The 24,943-nt window shown below is 37.1% G+C and overlaps 1 protein-coding gene across 1 annotated transcript in view; it reads right to left on the bottom strand.

The window, feature by feature from the left end:
* TACR3 (tachykinin receptor 3) overlaps positions 1–21,892 on the bottom strand; it is a 30,303-nt gene extending 8,411 nt beyond the window's left edge. Inside the window, exons 1-3 of the mRNA XM_065736071.1 lie at positions 21,426–21,892; positions 6,749–6,937; positions 5,250–5,400 (exon numbers count right to left, since the gene is read on the bottom strand). Coding sequence (XP_065592143.1) covers positions 5,250–5,400; positions 6,749–6,937; positions 21,426–21,892 — 807 coding nt within the window. The remainder of the gene's footprint in view (positions 1–5,249; positions 5,401–6,748; positions 6,938–21,425) is intronic.
* Positions 21,893–24,943: the final 3,051 nt, after the last annotated feature.

The following is a 24,943-nucleotide window of genomic DNA, read 5'->3' as shown; positions in this document are numbered from 1 at the left end:
TTTGCTTTGTTGGAGCCTCAAAAGCTGGTGTCTGTTTAGTCCCATTTGTTTTCTTTTCATAAAATGAATAAAATAAAAAAGCTGTTCTATCTCAAAAAAAAGCCTGCCACTATAAATACGTTTTCATGTATTTACTTCATAGTGCTTTACTGGTACTGCCTTAATTGCAAATGCCATCTTTTTTGTCACTGGTGCTACCTTACCTGCTCTATGACTGTTTTATGGCAGCTGAAGTACAAATGAATCTTTGAAAAGACATTTTGAGAGGAATGGCTTTGTATTTCGTCATGCTTGGTACCAATTTCACATCTCATAAAACAAAGAATAATTTCCATTAAATACAAAGCCATCTAGAGCAGTCCATCTGTCCTTTTTATCTCATGCAGAAAATGCAGGCTGTGGGGTTTGAACAGACTAAAGAATTTCAGGGTTATTTTTGATTGTAGCAGTATATGCTTGCATGACTTGTCATAAAGACATCACATGTTGAGATACGGTCTGTGGTAGCACATCTGAGTGAACAGTCTTGCCTGGGTCATGCCACTAGTGAAACTGGCCTACCTCTGATTTCTGGTCTTGCTCCAAATGCTTTCTATTCTTCTCCTCCCTACTCTTCAGCATGCTTTCATGCAGTCACGTGGCTTTCCAAAGCAGTATGTGTTAACAGTGGAACATTTTTGCTTCTGTTTTTGACTTAGAAGGTGAGTACTTTGGAAATATTTCTGTAGGAGATGCTGATCCTCAAATGACATATGAGTCAGTAAAGAGAATAACCACTATGTAATGCATGTGGCAATCACCTGCTTACAAGAAACTTCAGATAGTCAAGCAATAGTCATTTATACAGTATTGCTGAGACTACCTGCTGATAAAATGAAATGTAATGCTTCACCTTCCTCTTCTTTCTTTCTGTTCTAACATGTTCTTCTGGGAAAGAAAAACAAAAACAAAAAACAAACAAAAAAACTTATCATATGTTCATAACTTTCTCTGGCACAACAAATATTTTCCAACCTTGAAGGGTTCTGAACAGGTGTCAAGGAAAAAAATGTTTTTTCATGATGGTGTTGGAAATAGGAAGTCATGTGAAAGACAATGCCTTGGACTCACAGGATCAAGATGTTTTTTTTTAAATGTTATAATCCAAACTTTCATATACATTTTTGAGAATAGCTCAGTACCTAACTAGTCTGTCTGTCTAGTCTTAGTGCTTGCTTGCTAAAAATAAGGCTCTTCGGTTTCAGGATTACTTACTATGAGATATGAGTTCATAGTGTGATGTTTTCATCATCCGATTTTGGCTTATTAATTTTAGGCTATGGGTATAGCCTTATTTTACCAACTCTGTATAAACTTTAGTAGTGCTCATAATTTGTTCTCTTAGGTACTCTTTCTTTTTACATGCTTTAATCTGTTCTGTGACTAGTTTTGTTGAGCACTTCTTAGCTCTTGCATTTCAGGCTATGTTGATCAACAGTTCTTCAGTCATTTTACCCACCACCTTCATGAATCTGTAAACCTAAATCATCTCACTCCTTGGGTTCCTTCTCTCCAAATGGAGAAGTCTGAGCCATTTTAGTGTTTCCTCATAAGAACCTTGATCATCATCCTCTAAATCCATGAAAGAACAAAATGTGATTAACTATGTGTGAAGTGCTCACTGATCCTTCCAGACGTTTTTTGCTTGTATCCTATGGCTTATTTTTGTAGTCTATGAAAAAAGGGAAATGGTTGATGTGTGTATTTCAGAAAACTATTTAATTTTTTAGATGACTTTTAAAATATTTAATATTGTAGTCCTCCTAACACCTCACCTGAAATTTCCTGTTTATATAGTAAAAACTTCCCGTATGGAAATCTTGAATGATATATACTTGGGGCAAGATATTTTGTTTTCAGATGGCAGTATTAAGTAGAAATAAATATGGAGGAATCATGAAAATTGTCAAAACAAACAAACAAACAAAAAACAGCACAGTGAAATATTATTATAAAACTATCAGAGGCAAGGACAATTGTAAAAATAAAATACAAACACTAAGGAGAGTATTTTCAGTTCTTCGTGTTCTTCCCACTAGGAAGAAGCAATGGTGTTTTCTGTTGAGAAACTTACATTTTTATTTTTTTCCAGAAAAAGTCTCATCAGAACTGCATCTCTTGACAAATAAAATAATAGATAAATTTTATTTACAGTATGTGATTATTCCTTTTCGTGGATTAATTAAAGTTGGAAGAGAGATTGGAATGTAAGGTTAGATAGAGAAAACAGATTGAGGAGACAACAGCTGAGAGTAAGTCTAAGTATTATTATATGGGTAGGTCCCTGAGACATGCGATCTGTGAAAGAAAAGGGTAAAGAAAATAAGAGGAAGGAGTAAAGAATGTGATTCAAATGCTGGAGCATGAAGTAGTACAGAAAGTGACTGAAAGCAGACTGAGATTTGAAGCCACTGATCTAATGCTTGTCCCTTAGCTGATAGATTATATGAAGAGTAGATGATCTGTTTCTGTCATGACATACCTTCTGTCAAGATGTTTCATCACATCAGTATTCTTAGTCACCCCTGAATTTCTAAAAATGTCAAGTTTTTGACCCTTAAGTATACTAAGTATGACTTTGTGTTGTCCAGCCTATATAGCATGTATAGTTAAATTCTTTGAGTTCTTTATTCTTTGAGGTTGCTTACAGAAGAAGAATTCAGGGTGTAGTCCCGCTGGTGGATATACCAACTGATGAGAATATTTATTATCAACTTTCTCAAGTTTCAAATCTTTTCTCGTCAAGTATTGTTTCTGTAAAAGGTCTTACGTCAACCGTTCACTAATTTCTTAATATTTAATAATAATTAACTAAATACCATTTAGTTACCATTTAGTTAATATTTAATAATAATTAACTAAATACCATTTAGAAACAACTTAATAATTAACTAAATACCATTACAAACAGCCCTAAAACATTACAAGCATTCTTTTTATGTAACGTGAAACACGCTGCCTGCCGTTATTGTTCTCCTTTGTAGTTAAGTGCAGCCAGCACAGGCTTTCCTTGTACTGAGATAGCTGCATACTAAATAGCAAGATGGTTTCTTTGTTTGAATAAAGAAAAAGCAATAGCTTTGTCACCAGAAGGTCACTGAGGGATAGTTTTATCTAGTCTATTAGTTTATCACTGTGAATGACTGATTATGTTTCATCTTTCCAAACACAAATCATTTCTTAAATCCTGTTGGAGAGCGCCGCAGTAGAACTGAAGGTCTGTCATGGAGCTCTGCCAATGAAGTCACTGAAAAAGTTACAAATGTGTCTGCACATCGTGGATGCCCATTTATGCATATGTTGAAGACAAGAACTCTCATATTTAAAATGCTTTAATCGAGGATTCCTTTTCTTGCATATATCTATAGAGTGCTGTTTTTAAACTGTTTGAGTGATTTAATTGAACTCTTCATAGCATACAGTAGGCATAGGAGCTTTTCTCTTTTGAGCCCTTTAGTGTGTCTGAAATAAGCTGTTTAATTTACTCAGTTATTATGAGGTCTGGTTTTCTAAGTTAATGCTATATATATATTTTTTTCCTCACTTGCTTTTGCAAACTGTATTTGTAAAACAAGGTTATTTGTTGCTTTGTCTTCATGCACACACATTTCCCTGAATGTCTTCCTTTTTTCAGATGCTGGAAGGGCTTTATTGATAATAACCTAGCTCACTGACTCACAAAAATAATTTCTGCTTACATTCTTTCAGGAAAGGTCATCTTGTAACTCTGAACATACACCTTTGGGTAAGAAACAACATGCAGAGTAAAGACTGTAATAATAGACTGGGACTTTTTATGGATAATGTTATGGGCTGAAATGCTGATCTTTTGAAACGCTTTCAACATTTCTGGACATGAATCCAGTAATTTAACCTGGGGGCAGATAATCAAAGCATACTGATTACTTTTCCATTATTTCTACTTAGTTCACATTCCAGAATATCTTTGAGCTATTACAATACAACAGTAGTCAGAATATATTCACTCCCTTAAGGGAAACTAGCATTTTGCACTCCTAAAAGAGGTATGTGAAGCCCCCAAAAAAACCCACCTACCTCTGGTGTCATGGGAAACATTGAATGTCATTCAATGAAGATGTCTAGGTGTATCTGCCATTCTGACAGTTTGAAACTTGATATTGAGGCTTTTAAACTTGTCTCTTAAACCCTGAAGAAATCCTGATCTTTTTATATCCTCTGCCATAACAACTATTACTGCATAGTATCTCTGAAAAACCTCTTCCATATTCTTAGCAGCATCCAGAAAGGAACAGAAAAATCAGTGTGCAATATTTGCATACCATTTCCTATTGTCATAGTATCTAACAAGTTGCACTCTGCTAATGCTGCAACATGGTAACAGCACCTCTGTTCAAAGGCTTCAGGTATCAGGAAGCAAAGAGAATAATTGAAAATGTGCTCCTCATTGTAAACAGGACTCAAGGGGTGGGTTACATTTTTGCAAATCCTAAAACCTAAATGCCCTTGGGTGTAAAAAAGCATTAGACATAAAAAGCTGAATGGCTTGCTTGCTTATTTTTTCTTTTTTTTTTTTTTTTTTTCTTTAAAAATATTTCTCCTGTAGCAAAGAGTAAGTTAAAAGAAAACTTCACAGCATTGAAACATAATGAAAAGTGATCTGTAAACAGTTAAATATTCAGGTCTTAGGTAATCTGCAGTCCTGTTAGACTAGGCAGTGCTTACAGTCAAATACTTTCAAAGAAAATTACTGCAATATATAGCATTTGGTGACAAAATGTATTGATATAAAACCTAAAACATTCAATACTAATGGACTGATCATCTCAAAGGTCCCTGATCTACTGAAAGTTGCAGTAAGATCCACTTATTTTTCAGTAGAGTGAGAATCTGACCCAGGAAAAGTTAATGGTTTGCCAGCCTGTTGTTCAAAACTCAGTATTCTAGGTCTGCAAAGGCTAAACAATTCAGTTTAGTTTCTCAATATCAGACTCACTTACCAGGTACTATATATGGAATAAGAAGTTAAAATCCAAATGCTGCCTTTATTTAATGAAGAACAGTGAAGTTAGAAAAAAAATACAACAAACCAGCTAGTGAACTTGAAGTCAGTCTCATTACTCTGATGTCAAATGCCTTTGTGTTTCTGAAAGAGAATACTATAATAGTTTGCAGCACAATTGCAGGTGAAGTTATTACGATTCACTTAGTGAGGTTTAATGGAACAGTACCTTTCTCTTAGCTTTGAGCTGCTCATGATATTTGTCCGATGTGTCACCTGGTATTTCTCCTCCCCAGAGGGTAATTCCCACTACAGAATAAGTGATGCCCATGACAAGCAGTGGAAAACAGTAGACCAGCACAATCACAATGACATGATACCTGCAATAAAAAAGCATTAAGCTAGTGAGTGCTTTCAGAGCCCATGGATTGGGCTGCTGAAAGAGAGTGCTGTTGTTATGAGAAGCGAGCTTTCTATTGATGGGCTAGTCCTTGGTACTTTCACTGTCTTTTCCAAAAAATCGTGAGTTTCACTACATATTTATTTATGTTTTAATGTGAGTCCTTTATGGGATCTTTAGCTGTGATTCTGAACTAATACTAGCAAAATTCAGTATGTCTCTATAGTAATAATGATTAATGACTTCAGAGTAAGCTATCTTTGTCCATAACTAGCTGAATTGATTGATTTATTGCACAGTCAAGTATCCTAAGGGCAAGCTAAGGGTTTGGAGTTCTAAACTGGACCATAAATGACAGTAGAAAACCAGTATTTAAATACTGTCTTTATACAAAGGCATCCTTTGTATTTGTACTTCATATGAGCCCTCTATTGCTTATGTGCAACATAGTCATCTCTGACCATGTGAGCACTGGGGAGAAAAAAAAAAAAAAAAAGAGAATTTCTTTTGCCTCCTGCTAGGTCCTTGTTAAATGTCATCATCACATAAAATCCCAGTGAATGATCAGTGAAGAATTCCCAGCTGTCACTGAGAGTGACCTTACTGCCCTTAAGATAAAAATACCTGTGGATGGCTCCTACAGTGATTAAAATTATATATGACCAAAACCTCTTCCACCTGCCTGAAGGAAGGCAAAAGGTCAAATTTGATGCTGTATGGCTATGCAGGTTTTCAACCTTGGACATGGAGTTCATCTTAAATACCAGTGAGGATCTGAAAGGGGAAATAATGTTTATATGGCTAGCTAACCACTTATTCCTAATTCTGCCAGAGCGACAAACAAGATACATCCAATTTAATAGGCTGTTGCTTTACACTTTCAGAACATAGAAGGAATTACAGATTTTACAGTTTTCTTGTTCCAGCTCATACCTGAGATATGTAGTTGAGTCAGCGTAGCAGAAGAAAGTAGGAAATCATTTTTTAATAGAACCAGAGAAAAATAGGTTTGTGACAAGGAGAGGCTGGAAATACTGTTTTACTCATTAGGATAAACTATAAGCTTAGTTCAAATTGTATATTCTGTCTCCATTTCTGACCAACTCTATCTATATAGCCACCTGAAGTGAAGCGGTGATGGTAAACATTGCAGCATGAAAAGAAAAGTGCTCAAGACAGACAATGGTCTTCTTCTGGTCATCATTTAAATGCACTATCTTCCAAGCTTAGCAATTCTGCTTTGAATTACTCAGTGCTGTTAGTTATTTTGTGTGTAGTATTCATTTCAAGCGTATCACCATGCACAAGTTTAAAAGAAAAAAGCTTACGTAAAATGCTGTTTTGGACCACCTGGCCATGCTACATAGCAAAGAGTTCTCCCAGGCATCACCTTGGTTATGGAGTAGAGGCACTGGGGAAAGGCCAACAGGAAAGCCAAAATCCAAATGCTCCCAATGACCACCTTGGTAGCAGTTGCTGAGAGCCTGGGTTTCAAGGGATCGATAATGGCCATGTACCTGTAGAAGAAAGCAAAAACCTGTACTTAAGAAATCTTCAGAGATTTGCACGCATCTAGAGTCAGCCACAGGTTGGATCTGGGAGGATAAAAACAGGGGTATTTGTCTTGAGTTCTGATGGCACAACCTTGAAGAGCAACAAGGCATCTGGAACCTTTATTACTCTGCTACATAACACAGGATATATCTCTAATTAACAGTCAAGCTCTAAGGGATTATTATAAATCTGTCCAATAGCTATAGGAACCCGATAAATTACCATGCATTTTGTTCAGTAGGCATTAACTGACTTCACATCTCTGGTCAAAAATCCTGCAGCTGCAACTGGTTCAGAAAGGGTTCGTACAAGCTTTGCCTCGGTTAATGAAGAAATAAATGCATAAAGCATGAAAACATCTCTTTTGCTTTTTCAGTTCCTGTGTACTGGGAAGGGATAGCATTCTTCTTACTGCCCTGTAATTGTATTGGTAATCCAAGTATACTGATCATTTTAGACCTGCATAAAATAATTGAAAAGATTATTCTAGGTAATTACAATTAGAATTTCTCTTAGAAAAGAGAAAACAGGAAGGTATCAAGACAAACAGTAAGAGAAAAACACATCGTTTTCTGCCTTCTGATGTCTGAACACATACTAGGGAGACCCAGAAGTCTTGTATTTTATACATTCCATGTCCCAAACTTCGCATTTTTTACATTTTCTTATCATGCTACTGTTTTGATTTTTAGATTAACCCCTAAATCAACAACTTTTCCACCATTTTCCCTGTCACCCCTTTGTTTCATTTATCAGTGACCAAGTAAAGACCCTCAAAATCCTTGACTGTTTTGATTAAACAGACACACTGTTTCCAGTTGTTTCCACTATTAGTTGGAATGCTTTTGATTATCAGACAGAATTACACTTAAAGAAATTTTTGTCCCTTTGTAAAACTAGTGAAATAGTATCTCTTCTTACACATATGCTAATGGAGCATACTGAATAGCTAACTGCGTGCTCCTTAATATGACATCCTAATGCTTTCCAGTACAACACAAAGAAATGTTTTTTACAGTAATTTTTTGCTCCAGATACAACTGAAAGCATGCTGGAAATTTCTCTGATTCAAGATTGAAATTCAGTGCTATTTGCAAGTGAGTGCGGGAGATGACAGATCGGCAATTTAAATCAGCAGACCTAAAATTATTCACTGTATCTGTGCTTATCTGGGAGACTGAAAGTCTGCTCTTCTGTGTCCATTGGTAGCACTGACATTCTACATGATGTTTCTGAAATCAGAGTTAAATTGTAAGAAGCTTCTCAGGAGTAACGAGAGCAAGAAAAAATAAACTAACAAATTTTAACTATTCTTTTCTGTTGTTGGTGTGCTTTTTGTTTTCCTACTGTAGAAAAACATCTCAAACTAACAGGAAAATGTGGTGAATATGAAAAGTGGTTTGAATTTTCCTACTACTGACAGTTTTACAGACTTCTTGGAGTATGCCTGGATTCATTTCAACAGCTGATTATCATTTACAGAGGTGAATACCAATTCTGGAAGAAACCAACTCATTGCCAAAGATTAATCACAGCCCATATATTTTTTTCACAGTACACGTTTAATTATCTGATCATCTTTGACAAGATTTTTGGAGTACTTCACTGATGTCCTAATAGCCGTTTTATTTGTGACTTTGCTTTCATTGTAGGTTTCCAGACTACAAACCTCATGATTATGTTATTGTCCCTGTCTGTTTCAGGTTTTAAATGCAGTTAGAAAATCAAACCACAGCTGTTCCTGCCTATGAGCACTGAGAAAATATTTTCATCGCTTTCCAGTACAACTTTTATTGTTGAGGCTTTTCTTCCTTCTAAAGAAATTGTAGTAAGTAAAAGATGTACTGTGATTCTTCATCTGCTCTTTTTCTACATTTCTATCTCATATAAAGATGGATTGGGATAGAGCCAGAGATTATTTTTCTTTATGGAAAATTATGTGAGCAGTAAAAGGCATTGTATAGCAATATTGTGTCCTGGAGATATTACATAGCGTGGATAAAAACCACTTTCTCTCACAAGCATTTGTAGATTTTATGCAATTGTCGAGACTTTAAGTATTGCTGTGGGAATTAAAAGTTATAATACCAATTTACAGTCACAGATAATGAGGATAGGTAAGTAGAGATGAATTAGTAGATCCCCTTCCCAAGTGAAGTTAGTTGTTAGGTGTTAGTTGACTGCTTGAGTCTCTATATACTTCCAAATCCATACGGTTTGCTAGATTTTTAACCAGAGTTTGAATTGAAGTCTATTAAAACCAACAGAGAAACTGACATTGACTTGAACTGATCTTGCTTTTGGATGATATCTCTGATCTAGTGCAGTTAGGAGAGTAGCACTCATTTAAAGCAAAGGAAGATACAATTTGTTATGTTAAACACTGAAGACTTGCCCAAGAGGTTTAGATACAGACATTAGCTACAAGACAATCATAACAACATTTATAATAGAAATATTCCTCATTAAAAAATTGCACAAGTAAACTCTTGCATCTATAGTTACTAGATATGGCAAACAAACTTCAGTCAAGATATTGCTACTTTTTGAAAAATTTATATTTGAGAAATGCATAGAATAGGCATTTGTTTTAGCAAAAATACCCCTTGTGTTTGATGGTTAACCATAAACCATGGTAAACCCAACATCGGTCGTCATTGTGTCAGCCCCTGTAGCATTAACAGTGCTATCTTAAAACACCTGAATGCTGTCAGAAATAGAGTGATATAAACCAGCTTCAGTTCTGAAGTTCTGAATCATCAATTTCCATATCTAGATTTTAAGACCTATTCTTTTTGCATTCCTTTTATTGCGTTCAGATATTTTGCCCACAGGGTAATTAATTTCCCGGTCTTTCACCTGCTAGTGTGCTGCTTTTTGGTTGTTTTTGTTTGTTCCACCTAGAGCCAGTGCTTTTGATATTACATATCTACTATGAAATAATTTTATTCTGGTGTTTGGTATGGCAGATCACATGAAAATATACATCAGTTGGATTATTATCCTCTACCTCCAAGTTCTCTTCTCCTTCAAAGAGTAAGTACGACTTGGAAAATGAAGATAACTTTGTAATCATGCATCCTGACTTTCAAATTGATTACCTTGAGGATGGGTTGCCCTATATTGTTCAAAATGCTCAATGTACTTTTAGTATTTGATAACTTATAAACATGTCATCATTTTCATATGCTTGTGGGAGTCTTAAGGTATCTCCTCTTAGGCTGGAATAATTTCTTTCAATTTTTAGTTTTCTTTAGATTGTAACACTGACATTATTTTATGTGCTACTGTCAGTTTTTTATTGCATGCACATTATTCTTATTCCCAGTAGGTACCAGCACTATTTTTCTTTGCCTAAGATAAAATTCTGTTGTTATATCTCCCTGTCTGGTGCCTGCTCTTTAAAGTGGTGGATTGTTTGTGTGAAATGACTCATACAGCAGTGCTAATGGAAATATTAACTATCTGAATGAAGTAAAGCAAAGAACAAGGATCCCTTCCTTAAAAAAAAATAATAATAAGCTGCTGCAGCTACTTGTCTTTGTTGCTGTAACTTAAGTGATGAGCCAACTAAAACTACTGGCTTTTGCAGCAAACATTACAAAAGCATAGCAGTCAATCATTCTATCAAATGAAATGGGAAGGAGGTAGTGGAGACTTGAATATTCTCTCACTAGTGCCTTTGCTTAGGATGGACTTTGCTGACAAGAGAATATTGACAACTCTCTGTTACTGAGCCTTTGACAATAAGAAATACTTTATTCTAATTTCCCAGTACACTAGCAATTGCAATTAAATAGCTAACACATTACCTGAGTTGCTTTTCTTAGAAACAAAATTACTTAATTAAGATGCTGAGATATTGCTTTGTATCTGCAATTGTTACACTCTTTCAAATTTTGTCATACAAGTCTGATAGTATTTTTCTAGGGAAACCATCATTGCTGTAAACAGGAACAGTGAAAAAGGTAGAATTACAGATTCAGTTTGAAAACGATCTCAGTAGCTATCTCTGGACATTAATCTCTGTAGCCAAAGGATACCAAAGGTCCTTTCCACACTGTTAGCTGTCATTTTGAAGCAGGCTTAGCCACTCTTGTCTATAATTTTGTTGGCTGATGATGTTACCTTACCATTACTGGTTCTAAGGGGTGTTCGATCTTTGTCTATCTTCTAATGGAATGGTAGTTGCTTTTTAAGTGTCACTTGCCTTTGCACTCTGTCCTTTTTATCCAGAGCGTTTCCATCAGGAATGAGAGCTCCTGCTAGCACAGGCTACAGGTGCCATGCTTGGATATTGCTTAGAAAATCAGTGAAGGTGAGGAGGCTAAGTATGGTATAATGTGTATACATGATGCAGGATATTTGTATACATGATGCAGGATATACCTATACAGTCCAGTTACTCATGGCTTTTTCCTTGGTGTAGCTATGTCATTAAAGCTCACTTCCATACTCTGTATTCTTACATACATTTTTATATGACAAAGTGCTACTTACAAGGGGAAAGATCAGGCATGCCCTCTGAATTGTCAAGTGAAAGGCATTGTTTAAGGTCTACTAAAAAGTGGATTGTGTGAGTAGACCATAAATAAAAGGGAGAATGGTGAGATACAAGATCTGGAGAAGAAGTCAAGTGACTGAGGTTGGGAAAAGGCTTCTGAACACTAATGTTTAGGAATGAGGTGAAATAAGAATGAAAGAAAATTGGTAAGCGGAGAAACAAAGAACATGGGTTGGGAAAAGGCACTAAGGAATGATAGGCACTTGAGCTGAAGGAGGATTTATTATAACTATGAGCAACTTGTTACTCTGGTGAAACAAATTGTGTAGCCATGCAAACATGATTCAGCAGGGTGCTGTGCCAATTTGCTTAGCAGTTTACTCTTCAGTCCCTGGGCTGGAGAAATGGGACCTCCTGACAAATAAAGGCTCTGAACTCTCACTGAGTTTTTCAGTTTCAGGATTGGACTTCAGATGCTTTCTTACTCTAGGAGGAGTTGATAATGATGCAACAGATAGCTTGTTCCACACAACAAAGAGGGGAAGCTGAATCTGAAGTACATGTGAACTGAGAAGACTTATTATGCTCATTTATCACAACAAGTAAAAACCATGAGTGCCCTATCCAGCATAATCACTAACACTTGCAAGGCAATTATAAAACAGAATATGGACTTTTAGAAATTTAAGGATGTAAACAGGTACAGGTAGAGATTCAAGCCAACGCTGGTGAGAATGTGAATGATTCAACATCTGAACTGTGATGGTAGCACTAGAATCACTAGCATATAATGTTCAGTTTTCTGTGATCAAACTATGTCCCACTGACATTTCTTTCTTCCAACCGTGACTTGTGTTAGTCTTTGTCCCTAGATAATTACTATGGAAGTCAGCAAGAGTCCTTCCATTGGACATAATGAGAATCAGTCAGGCTGCAAAATATACTAGCTGGTACATCATGATGAGCTTGCTGCAGTGCTTTTTTATACTGTTTTCTTATCTGCTGAGGTTACAGTAGATCAAGTTTCTTTCTGATCTGCTCAATTTAGCCAAAGTTCACAGTTTACTGTTTGATACTTACTTCTTGGATTCATCAAATTAAAAACAAAACCAAAAACCTTGTTTTCTCTGAAACCATAATAGAGACAATCCTCATGTGGAAAACATTGGTGAACTCTTTAAGTCACTGTTTATAGTGGCAGTTAATCTTGTAGCTCTCTGATAAAAGTGTCCTAAGTTTATGTCTTATCGTTATGACAATAGAAAAGCTAAAAACAAATCCTAATTTAGTTTTTCTGTAAAACAGTATGCATTTTTTAATACAGGCAGGAGAATCTTCATCTTTTGACACATTATTTAGAAAATTGTTGCAGAAATACCTAGGACGTTTGAAAAAAGCTGTGTTCAAAATTGGATCCTACAGATGCCCATCTGGAGGCACAATTGGAACCCTTTAATTATCCTAAGTGATTTGTTTCATCTGTTTACAGTGTGTTATAAAATCAAATGGAGAAAAAAGTAATCAATTAGGTGCCAAATTATAATGAGAAATTGGGGTTGAACAAAGGAAGAGGCTGAGAGAAAATCATAATGCTTGTGTGTAAGTGTCTTGTCGACTGCAGAAAGCAGAGTGCGCTTCCTTCATGAATACACAGATGCTCTTATTCCCTGAAAATAGAAGCTGGTTTCGAAACTTTGTCTCCTAGTACCGCATGGAATCAGCAGGTAATTAACAGACTTTGTTAGGGAAATTGCTGTGATTCTCGGTCCCTTATTAAAACATAGCTATGAAAAATCCTATTTGATGTAGTAGATTGAAGGAGGTGGAATGGAGTATGAGATTTCAGAGGCATTTTTTGATTGATGAAAAACAAATGTTCAACTTCCATATTGTCTTCTGCCTACTTAGTGCAAGGCTCAGTCCTTTCTTATGCAACCAATATGGGATCGTTCATTTAGGCTGATTTTCTTTGAAGGAAGCATGGCTATGGGAATCTTTTAGGGTTATTCCTTACTGTTGAATGAGACTGCTTTTTTGTGGTCAAAAGAATCTGCAGTGAGCTATGTAGCTATTATGCAGTTTTCACCTTGAAACTAACAGCATAAAGAAAGGGCATATGACAGTGTGAAAGGAAAACAAACACTATGCAGTTGAGAGGTCAGTGCTTGTTCCCTGGGGGGTAAGTTGGTCTACATTTACCCAAAGGCACATGTGTTGCTCTTGGGGAATGGCTGACCTGGTTTGGGTTAGGGGTACCGTTGTAATTTTTGTAAAATCAGGAGTAATGTCCAGAGCTTTGCCTTTCAGCACCTGTTATCAGACACTTTACATGGCTGAATTCTCATAAGATATGCAGTGCTTTCTACTTGAGGAACATTTCAGTTGTCAGCACTGAGCTAGAGTTTTATAAGTGTGTCATCAATTTTCCAAAAGGTGTGCTATAATTGTGTGTATTCATAGAAAAGAGATAACCATTTTCTTTGGTCTGTCTCATAAATTGGTAGATTGACTTCCCTTGACAGAATGGCTTCTGTTCCTCCTGTTCTTTGGAGTGAGTCCAAATGGCTATCTAGGACCAATCCCTATGCAGTCTGAAAAAAACTGCTCCATCTGTACAGCTTACAACACATTCTGTTCTTGTCTACATTTCTGACGCTGCTATCTGAATGAATGTTATCTTGCCAGGATAAATACCTAGGGCAAATATGGAGATAGATAAGTTATTCCTTTCTCCAGTTATAGGTCTGACAGTTCACTATGTGAGATTGTAAGAAATGAATTGACATCTTGGATCGTTAACTGACTATAGCAATTTGGTAATGAGTAATCATTTATTATGCATTACAGTTTAATTATTTCAGTGCAAGGTATGAAAAAGAAACCTTACTTCACAATAGTAAAACTTATAGACCTGTTACAGCTGCTTAAGCATGAATGTTCTTTGTGATAAGAAGCTTTCTGCTTTACATTAAGATGACTTTTGCCAGCTAATACCAAAGGAGAAGTGCAAATCATTCACAGATCCCATCAAAATCAGGGGCTTTTCGAGAGGCCAGCAAAAATTATCCTCGGGTAATTTCTTTGTCGTGCCTAGAATTGATTTAGAAGCCAGTGATAATCTTTTGTTTTAAAACAGAACAATGGGTTTAATACCTGGTTTACCCAAATGTGAGGTTTACTCAAGCTCTTGTCTAGTAAGCTGCATTTGTTCTGACATAACATAGTTTTAGCTAGACACAAATATTGTAAATGATACAAATGTGTGTCTTGTTTGGAAAATGAATCAGAAATACATGCCTGTAGGTAATAATATTCAAGGAAAAAAACCCACCACCAAAAACCAAGCCCTTGACTGCATATGGAAAAGTGCTGCAGACTGTATTCTGTAGTAAACTGCAAATGCATATTTTAATAATTTCCATTAAACTATGGATAAGGACACTGAAAAAATGTATCAAAGTTTGAGATGCTGTCTAAAATGAACTTAGTCATTTGAGCATATAATTTGAATTTGTCAGATGTTTGCTCATGGCTTGGATGCGAAGACTTGTGGTTAGTTAGTTGTCACTCTAAATGTTGCTTTTACTCCTGGAAACACAGACTTATCAACCTCATTGTTTTCACTGCATCTTTTGAAAGCAGCTTGTCAAATAAAGTATTTATTCAATGCGAGAAAAAAAAAAAAGCAAACAAACAAAAAAAGCAGTGATGCCTATATTTATTCCCAGACTGTCTCTGTATGTTATCAGGAATTGATATTGTGATTGATAACCTCTGACAATAATTATTACAAAACCCTAGGATTCTATATAGTTGCTAGATCATTATGAGCTTATGCCACAAGAAACAGATTATTTTTCTCATCTCTGGCTGTCTGAATCCTGTAGCTTATAGGATCAGGATATTCTGCAGAATATTTCACCTCTTCTCTCAGAAAGAAAGAAAGAGAATCATCAAGCCAGGAAAATCATTTCAGGGCCTCAGGTCATGTGGTGAACTTAGAAATGACATTTCAGAAAGGAGTCCTTTATGATTCACCTCTTGATTTTTGATCACTTAATGCTCTTTTGCTCAACGTTTTCTCTCAATTTCTGGGGACTAATATTTTTAGAGGGCAGGCTAGTTACTGGAATCCAGAAATATCACATGATTCATCTTGAAATACATGTTTTTGGAACACAGAGTATGGAGAAGGGATTTCCCATTTGGATCCTGTTGTTTGACTGGCAAAAATAGAAATATTGATGAAGATTTCCAGTGTTTATCTTTGCACTTTTCTTTCTGTGATATATCTTGATGAAGGCTGATACAGTGCTATGAAGTCATCTGTTAAGTTTGGAAAAAAAAAAAGCTGTGTTCAGCTTTAGTCTGGGGAACAAGCAGATGGTGTTTTCTGTACGGTTATGAGATATCAGAGGCAGATAAAGCTCTAATCAACAATCAAATGTGAAAGAAAAAAGATAACGCAAACCCAAACATACAAAAAACAGACTAGTGAGGTTACAGAAACTCATTTCACCCATCTTCTTTGGGTGAACATGCTCCTAAATATAAGGGGGAATCTGGGGAATGTATCTTGTAAAGCACAAGAAAGCTGTAGAGAAACTAAACTTACTTTTGCTTTTCTCACTTCTGTGTTTATTTCTCTCTCCCTGATCTTCAGTGCAAATTCTATTTTCTCATCTCTGTACATGAAAACCATTTAATTTGAGACAGAGTTTGAGGGACGTGAGAGGCCAAAGGCTGCAGTTCTGTTGGGCTAAGCTCTGTGCAGGCAGTGGCACCCAGCTGCGCAATACAGTTTTTTACTGCGTAGTGGTGAGCCAAGTCCAAAAAAATTAATAGCATAGCCATGTTCAAGTTCAGTTACCAATACAAGCACTGGTGTATGTGTTTTTGACATGTCCTGATGCTGCTACCGTATGACCACAACACGAGGTCATATCCTTTGTGTTCCATAAGAATCGTGTGTTTACATCTTGTGATACAAGCTTGTTATAGAAGACAATTGGAATACCTATGACTATGTAGAGGAATTATTAATAACAATTGGTAATTGAGCAGTGTTACTGAAAGATAGAAAACTGACCTATGAATATGTGTACTTTTGCAGATTTATTAGAAGTCTAGGAAATAGGATGGGAAACAAGAATGACAAGTTTACATAAGGATATTGGTGAAATAAGCATTCCAGAACTAGGATCATAGCATCGTGATGTTATGGATCATTAAAAAAGGAGATTAGAGTGTACAAGAAGAGTAATAGAACTTTATTTAAAATATAGTTTAAAATCAAACCAGGTAAAACAGATGTATTTATAAACAACATAGAGTGTTACAGTTTAAAGCTCCAAGTGTGACTCTGAAAAAGTAAACTTTGGGGTTATACACTTGGCTAGTGCACGGTAATAATAATGACATGCCAGAGGAAATTAGGCTACAAGGGAAGTTAATGCTGTAATAAGAGTAAATAACAGTAACCTCACTGTACATGTAAAATAAATGTTTGAACAACATTAATGACTTCTCTATGGGGCATCTAAAAGGAGAAGGACAAAGTAGACATGGCTTCAGGAAGCTAATAAAAAAGAAATTAGAAGGGTAATCAAAAGAGAGTGGGGACTGTGATATCACTCAATCACAATCTGAAATGCAGGGGTTCTCTAACTACCCAGTGTTTTATAAGCAAAGGTTGAGTTAATTTGGGGTTTGATGGGAGTTCAGCAACATGAGTGCTCTCTGGGCCACCAGAAATGAGTGCTACTGCACCTAATTCTCAGCTCTGCTTTTAATAGCTAATTCTTCCTAAAAATACAGTTGCAAGTACAATTCCGTGGAACAAGAAAAAGGGCCATGCATTCTGTCAGATGGACCAAAAAAGGGGAAAAGATGAAGTTACTGTTGAAATTGCACTTCAACACACAGAGTTTAGAAAAATGGTGATTTACTTTGATAAGCTTCTTATTTGAAGTCAGTTGTGGGACTGTCATTATTAATAGCTCACCAAAGCTGCAAATTTAAAAAAATCCAGAATTTATGTAAACACCACATGTAAAAGAAGTGGAATCTAATCTTTAAAAAGATTAGGTCAAATTCATGGCTTTCTTTTTCTTCTTTTCCTAATAATTTGTAACAAAATGTTACTTTTCTTTGATATGAGCACACCATTTTGATGCTATAGTATTGACCTTGTGTTAAGCAGCCATAATGTAGAATTTCTCTGTACTTGTATTTGTATGATCAATTGTAATTGTATGCATCAATTGTAATTGTAATTTGTATGATCAATTTGTATGATCAATATGTAAATCATTCTTTTGAATTATTTTGCATATAAAGAAATCAATTATCTAAGTAAGTTCTTCAAACAGCAGAAGTTTGTTTATATTCTAGGATGAAGAGAAGTTGTAAGATATGAATCAGATCAGTTACTACTCACTGTTACTGTTAGAACACCTTGTTTAATTCCACAGCAGTTGCTTTTACAAATAGTAAAACTTAATGAGATAAAATGTTCTACTGAAGGCATGATATTTTATGCTATATTGCCATGGCTCCAAACTTCTGCTTAAACCCTCAGATACCTGCAGAGAATTTCTGGGTCTACACACAGAACTGGTTCTATAATGAGACAGTCTTGGGACTGGACATAAAAAGTTACCACACGTGAACCAGTACTTCGTGCATGCTAAGAACAACTAGGAAAGGACAGTAGGTCTTCAGTGGCTGAATCAAGATGTCCAAAATTGCATGGATAGTCTAAAGTTAATACATGTGACCCTTTAGGATCATGTATGGATGAGAGGCAAGGACCTTTTAACTCCAGAACCATTTAGCTCATCTTAGGAGTGTTTTATGGGTTCGTCCCCATAAGCTAAAGAAACTACAGTGAGTGCCAGAAGTGAGGTAAGTGGTACTGTGCAGCCCGCTCTGGGCATGGGCTACAGGAGAAGGGAAAAAAAGAATGCCTGTGAATCAATGCAGTACATTATCTGTGCTGGATCTGCCACTGGAGCTGGCTTGTTCAAAGCTGCCTGAGGCAATTCTGCAGCCTGAATATAAGAAAGAGAAAAAATATCACCAAGGAGTGGTCAGAAACACGGATAAATCCATACATTTGAACCTATGTTAAGTGGCCAGGTGGTCATCCATTGAGCAGGATAGTAATCTTGGATACTTTCATCCTCAATTCCAGAGCCAGCACACCCCACAGCTGGAACTGCCTACTCCACAGAAGTCTGTGTCATCCCAATAATTTCACAGTGCACACACCTTAGTATGACTGACCTCCAGAAACCACAAAATCGGATGTGAAAGGAAAATAGTACTACATGTGGCCTTTGCTCAGTGATGCTTAGGGTCACAGTGACTCATTTATTCTCTTGAATGTTAATGTGGTCTAAAATGATCAGCAGAGCAAATCTTTTTAGTGAGTTGGAAACCATGACCCTTCAGTGTTTTGAGATGTCAACCGTTCTTGCTGCAAAATCATTCAACACGATCTCATTCTTGAACTCGCTTACTGAGTTAAGCTGACAACTAGCTTAACCCTAATTTGTGGTGTTTTTGTTTGTTTGTTTGTTTTTAATGAACATAAACATATAACAATGAGTTTACTGCATTAAAACTAAAGCACAGACTCCTCCCTGATGTACTGGCTGAGCTTTTGCAGAAAGCAAATAGAAATTGATGTTTTAAAAAAATGTCCACCCAGCAAATCTGCGCTATGGATTAGGGCAGACTATACATTCAAAAAAATTCCTCAGGATTCACTTCAGTCAGTTTTCCTTTTGACTCTGAAGAGAGGTAACCAGAAAATGGTTAAAGGCGCTCAACAAATCAGATGTGATTTGGTATAGAAGGAAAAAGAATGGCAGTGTGAGTCAGGAAGGGCTGACAGACTGCTTTTCTGTTGGCTTTAAACGATGCTCCTGTAGTACCAAAGAGAGCTCAGTCAAAACCAGATCACAGATTATCATTGTTCCCCTTGTTCCCCCAGAGGGCTGGAGGAAGGGGGTAATTGCGATACTCTTGTGCCTTTTTGAGACAAAAAATTGGATTAGAGGGAGCAGCAGCAGGAGTTAACTCATTACTAAGCATCAAGTGTTTCACACTGTTAAAGCAAGGAAAACATCCCAATGCATTTATATCTGACTATTGTGTTTTTAACAGTCAATGTGGAACAAAAAAGCATCCTTTCTTTTTCCAAGGAACTGCATATAGAAAACATCCTGACCTTCATTTTTGGTTTCTTAGCATATTTAGGAACTTTCAGGATAGTACTGACACTAAGTATCTGTGGATATTTTTGTCAGAAAAAATGAAAAAAACATTCCTCAGAATGCCCTAGTAACTTGGCACAGCTGGTGATGTGGACAGCTGCAGGATTAACAGCATCAATTAAACACCTTTTGTCTTTCTCAGAAACTTAAGCAAGGCAAATAGCTTTAGCTAACCTGAATTGGCAATGCAAGAAATCTTTGCCTGGTTAAAGACAGTATCACTGGCTTTACACTATCACTCCTTTATGGGAAGTAACAGTTGGGAACAAGATGCATCACAGGCAGGAGGAAAGAGCTCTGATCTCCTCCTGTCTTAACCTATCCCAAGAGCAAAGATGTAGAGGAGTTATTAAGACTTTAAATTCCTCTTGAACTTCCAGCTTTACAGAACAGAAATTCTCAGCATGTATGAGAATGCAACCCAAAATCCACAATTAGTTCAGCCAACAGAAAATCATCACGTCCTTGTCCACAGCACCGAGAACTGTGCAGCAACATATTTCCATCTTTTCACCTGGAAACAAGTAATTTCTAAAGTATTGGAAGATTGATTGCACCTTACAAAATCTGAACTATAGGAAGCACTGCAGCTGTGCCACATTGATTCGTATAGGATGCATAACATGATTTTAATATGTGGAAAGGAGTTTTGTGAGTAATTTCATTGTGTTGCTAATGGGAAAAGAAAATAATGAAGAGAGATTTGAAATACAAAGCAAGCTGTTTTTCAGAATGAAAATCCAGGGAAGTGTTGGTTTTCTGAAATGTGTGTTAAATTAGCTTGCCAGTACAGCACATGCGAAAACGATTGTAAAGAAAGGAGCATTTCCTGTGGGAGAATCACTGCACCTTCTGAGAAAAATGATCCATTAAAGCATCTATGCTGGAAATCTGACAACTACATCTCCCCCTGTGCTCTACAGAGACTACAGCTGTACTATTCAATTACTGTCAGGAGCTCAAAGATAAAGTTTTTCCCTGTCCTGTTTTCTTTCAGTTTCAGATGCTGCTTTGCTGCAAGTAATTGGGGAAAAAAAACCAACCACTTTGAAACCTTGTTCTTACCAGAGCTCTCGGTATGCACAGATGGCAACCTAAATAGTCTCATTAGTTAAAATCAGGAGGAAGCAGGCAGCTCAGTGCTTTTTGTGAGAAGAGCTATGAAAAACAGAGCCTGAAGTGATTTCTGAGGAGGAGGATAATGCCTCTGCCATCTGCAGAAATACAAAGAGGAGGGAAATTTGAAATGCTCTCCCTTTGCATGAAATCTCTACAACTCCTCATCGATATGAATTAGATGGCATTGGCTGAGGGACAGGTGCTGTTTTTGCAGGTGGGGAAAGCAAAACTCTGAGCAATGAGTGCTGTCACAGTATTATTACTCGAAGATGGAGCACAAAGAGCAGCTGGAGTGAGAGAGAGGGAGTGTTTGTTGTAAGAGAAAGCAAGAGAGTAAAACAAATGAAAGGCTGATGGAGAAAGACCAAAGACAGGAAAAAACAGTGTGTTAGGAAGAGACCTTGAAGAAGCACAGAAGAGCACATTTGATGAACTATTGAGGACTCTGCCTCTCATCATTTAATGGCTGTTATGTTTGAATATTTATTTCATCAGCGAAGTCGGATCTAAATCGCTCACCCCTGCGCTTTTTCTTTCTTTTCTCACCTGTCCACAGCAATCGCTGTCATGGAGTAGATGCTGGCGAATACAGCTGTGATGGGGAAGAAGTTGTGGAAGCGGCAGTAAGCCTCTCCGAAATACCACTCACTGTGCAGTGCATAGATGAAGTTGATGAGAGTATTGAAAGCGGCCATGGAGGCGTCAGAGAAGGCCAGGTTCACCAGGAAGTAATTGGTCACGGTCCTCATGCGCTTATGAGCCAGGATGATCCAGATGACAATGAGATTTCCAAAGATGGCCACTGCCACCACACCACCATATGCCAGAGACCACAAGGCGATGCGCCAGGAGGGCTGTACAAACTGGTTGGAGAAGTTGGCTGCAACAGGGGTAGAAGCATTTCCAGCTGGGGCGCCCAGCACCTGTCCCCAGAGATCACCTGCTGCAGCAAGGCTCATGTTCCACCTGCTGCTCATGCTTGCATTCCAGTTGGTTGTGGGGACAGAATTCATCTTGGATGTTCCTCTCTTTTCTTCAGGGAATGTCTCTCCCACCTCCCTCTCCCAACCCTCCAGAAACCCCCCAAAAAGTTAAGAAGAGGAAAGAAGGAAGTTAGGCAGCACAGCAAGAACTGGGAAGGAGAGAGCTGTTAGAGAAAGCTTTGGCTGTGCTGTTCAAACTGTCAGAAATGCTGTACTAGCTGAATCAGAAGAGCCATCTCTGGGTAGAAGACAGTCTCATTCCTCCTCTGTGCAGCCACCTCTTGCTTTTGGTTTTGCTGAAGGAGGATGGGACTGGGAGCTAAGGCACATTTTATAGGCTTATGAGTTGTCAGCGTCATGAAGGGAGTGGAGTGATAAGCTCCATCGGCTGGTAAGACAACACCTCTTTCTCTCTGTTCTCTCTCCTCCCCTTTTATTTCATTCATTGTCAGCAGCAGGCACTTTCAGGAGCTGTGGAGAGCACCACGAGGAATATGAATTCTCTCATTTCTGTTGAGAATTGTTTTATATTACCTTTCTTTAGCTTTTATTATTGTATATCCTTTTTAAATAGCCTTTTTGCCCTGTCTGTGCAGAGGTTAATTGGCTGGCTTATTTGAACGTCCAAAAGACCAAGACTGGTTTTTTTAATTAATATTCTTTCCATATCTGCTTTTCTGCTACTGTCTTTTCATTTTGTGCATGCTTTCCTTTTAATCTTTCTGTTACCTACAGATTTGTAGTAGTAGTAGTGATCTCTTTCAGGTAAAGAAATACATCTTGTTGCTTTCTAATTTCACTTCACAGTCTGTAATATGCAAATAGCATCCCAAAACACTTGTAAAACTAAAATGCAGCTACTTTTTCCCAACAACAGAAATGTTGGTTCCTGCAGAGCCATTTGCATATTCAGCAGAGACTGTTTGTTGAAACGTTACACAGCCCTGAATATAGATGTACTTGTACATGGGTAAAATACTAGTGGAGTGTTTGAGCACAAAAAAAAAAAAAAAGCATATTTTGACTTCTTTACTTATTTGCATTTCGTTCACAGTTACTACTATTATTATTTTGAGCAAATGATTTTTAGATCCAATGATTTCTATGCTGGTAGAAAAAGGTAAATGAGTAAATAGAACACCTCATGTTTTCACATCCATAAAATCAGTTTTCCTTTTAGTATGTTAGCTGGCATAGAGATTGCGTGCTTTGTGTAAGGGTTGACTGCAAGGTACTTCAACTAGCAAATCTTTGCTATTCAGTTGGCTGCAGTCTTCAGGGAGAAAATGTGTTTTAGTGCAAACTACTCCATACCTCAACAATTTAGAGCTGCTACTAGTCATCATCAGAGATTTCAGCTATCGTAGCAGTGGGAGCAGTTCAATACCCCTACTAGCAATCACACATTCCACATATTTTAAAATAAAAGATTCACAGAAAAACTAAATATTCCTGTGTGCCACTTCTTCCGTGTTTTATTTAACCATTGAAAGTACTGCATATTATTTGCCTTGTACAATCCTTGCAATTGAGTAATTGAGGTATGCTTTCCTAGTGAAATCAGTGGGATGCCAACCAGAATTGTCAGCTAGAACTCCTTGTTGCATCATATTCTCCAGAATAGGCCAGTGGGATGGACTGAGATAATCCCATACCTGAACAAAAGAAGTCTGGTGTGTAACAAGCAATCCAAATTACAGACAAAATCCAAATAAGAAATTGAATTAACTGTGGTGCAAATAATCTCTATGAATCTAAGTATCTTGAAGAATTCAAGTACTGTTTCCAATGCATGAGGAATACTGGACTCACTAATTACAGTAGAGATTTTGACACCCAACTCTTGACCTTAGAATCTTCATCCATGATTCTCATATGGCTCTAAGCCAGAAAGCAGAAGACCAACTCCGTGCCCTGCCCTTTTCAACTTTTATGCCCATACTAGGAACTGTGTAAAAGACTGTGCCCTTTTACTAAGCTGATCTGTTTTCCATCTTCCCACATGCTTCTGAACAAGCTCCTGCAACATCCAAAGGGCTAAAGAAATAGGTTGACCTGTCCTTGAGCACCTATCTTAACTAGCAATTAACTTTATTAAGGAAAGAGGTAAGGAAGCTAGCAATTGACTCTTGCCTAGAAGGGTAGTTCACGTGAACAGTGAAGGCAGCTGTTCTTTTCTGTCAGAATTTGTATTGATTATACGTGTACTGATTGAAGTTTGGTTAGTTGAGGCTCATCAGTGGTCATTTTCTCAAGTAAGTTTTACAGCAACTTTGGTGAAAGCATTTGTATTGGTACCTTCTACATAGCAAGATCTGCCTGACTAGTGAAATTTATTTAAAGGAGCAGTGCAAGTGCTCCTTTAAGGACCATGATTTGTTGGTTTTTTTCTTATTTGTGTAGAAAAATAAGATAGTTCTAGAGGGTGTCCACCTGGAATTTTCTTCTGAAACTGTTACAAGCATTTCTTTTGCCCGTTCCAGATTACATATATTCACAGTGGGAAGTTCTGTATAGGTAATACTGTAATCAGTTTGAGAGTGACTACTTTCTTACTGTATGCTGTTTTCTATTCTCTTTTGTCCTTCTGCTGATAGTTTTGTGCTTGAAGAGTCACCTTTGGTTAAACTTGTGGCTATTAGTAGTTCCTCATTCCATAGCTTCACAGAATTAATGAAGAAAGTGTAAGAGATCCAAACTGTGATTAAGAAACTAACCGTGGGTGTCTGTAGTTCTTCCTTTCCCTTACATTGAAGCTATTTTTTCTCAGTTCCAGACAAAGCTCTCCTACTGAGCTCGAAGCAGAGGCTAATCTCAGTCTTAGTGTTTTGGCTCTGAGGTAGATTTAGAAATCTTTCTGTTCTTTGCTATTTATGGAACTATGATTTCATCTATAGATCTTACAGTGTAACTTAAAGTTTTCATTTGAAGTCACTCTTCCACTAAATTCACTTGTACAGCATGGAAAAGAGAGCCAGAGAATATCAACGACAGCTTACAAGTAGGGGTATAGCAAAACAACATCCTGTACGTGGTATGTGTGGTAACCTGCATCACTGTAAATCACGGCAGTTATGTTGT

This window comes from Cyrtonyx montezumae, unplaced genomic scaffold (assembly GCF_038088225.1).
Source record: "Cyrtonyx montezumae isolate F1298 unplaced genomic scaffold, pur_monq_1.0 scaffold_2, whole genome shotgun sequence".
Lineage (NCBI taxonomy): Eukaryota > Metazoa > Chordata > Aves > Galliformes > Odontophoridae > Cyrtonyx > Cyrtonyx montezumae.
This window is presented reverse-complemented; position numbering and strand designations above follow the sequence as displayed.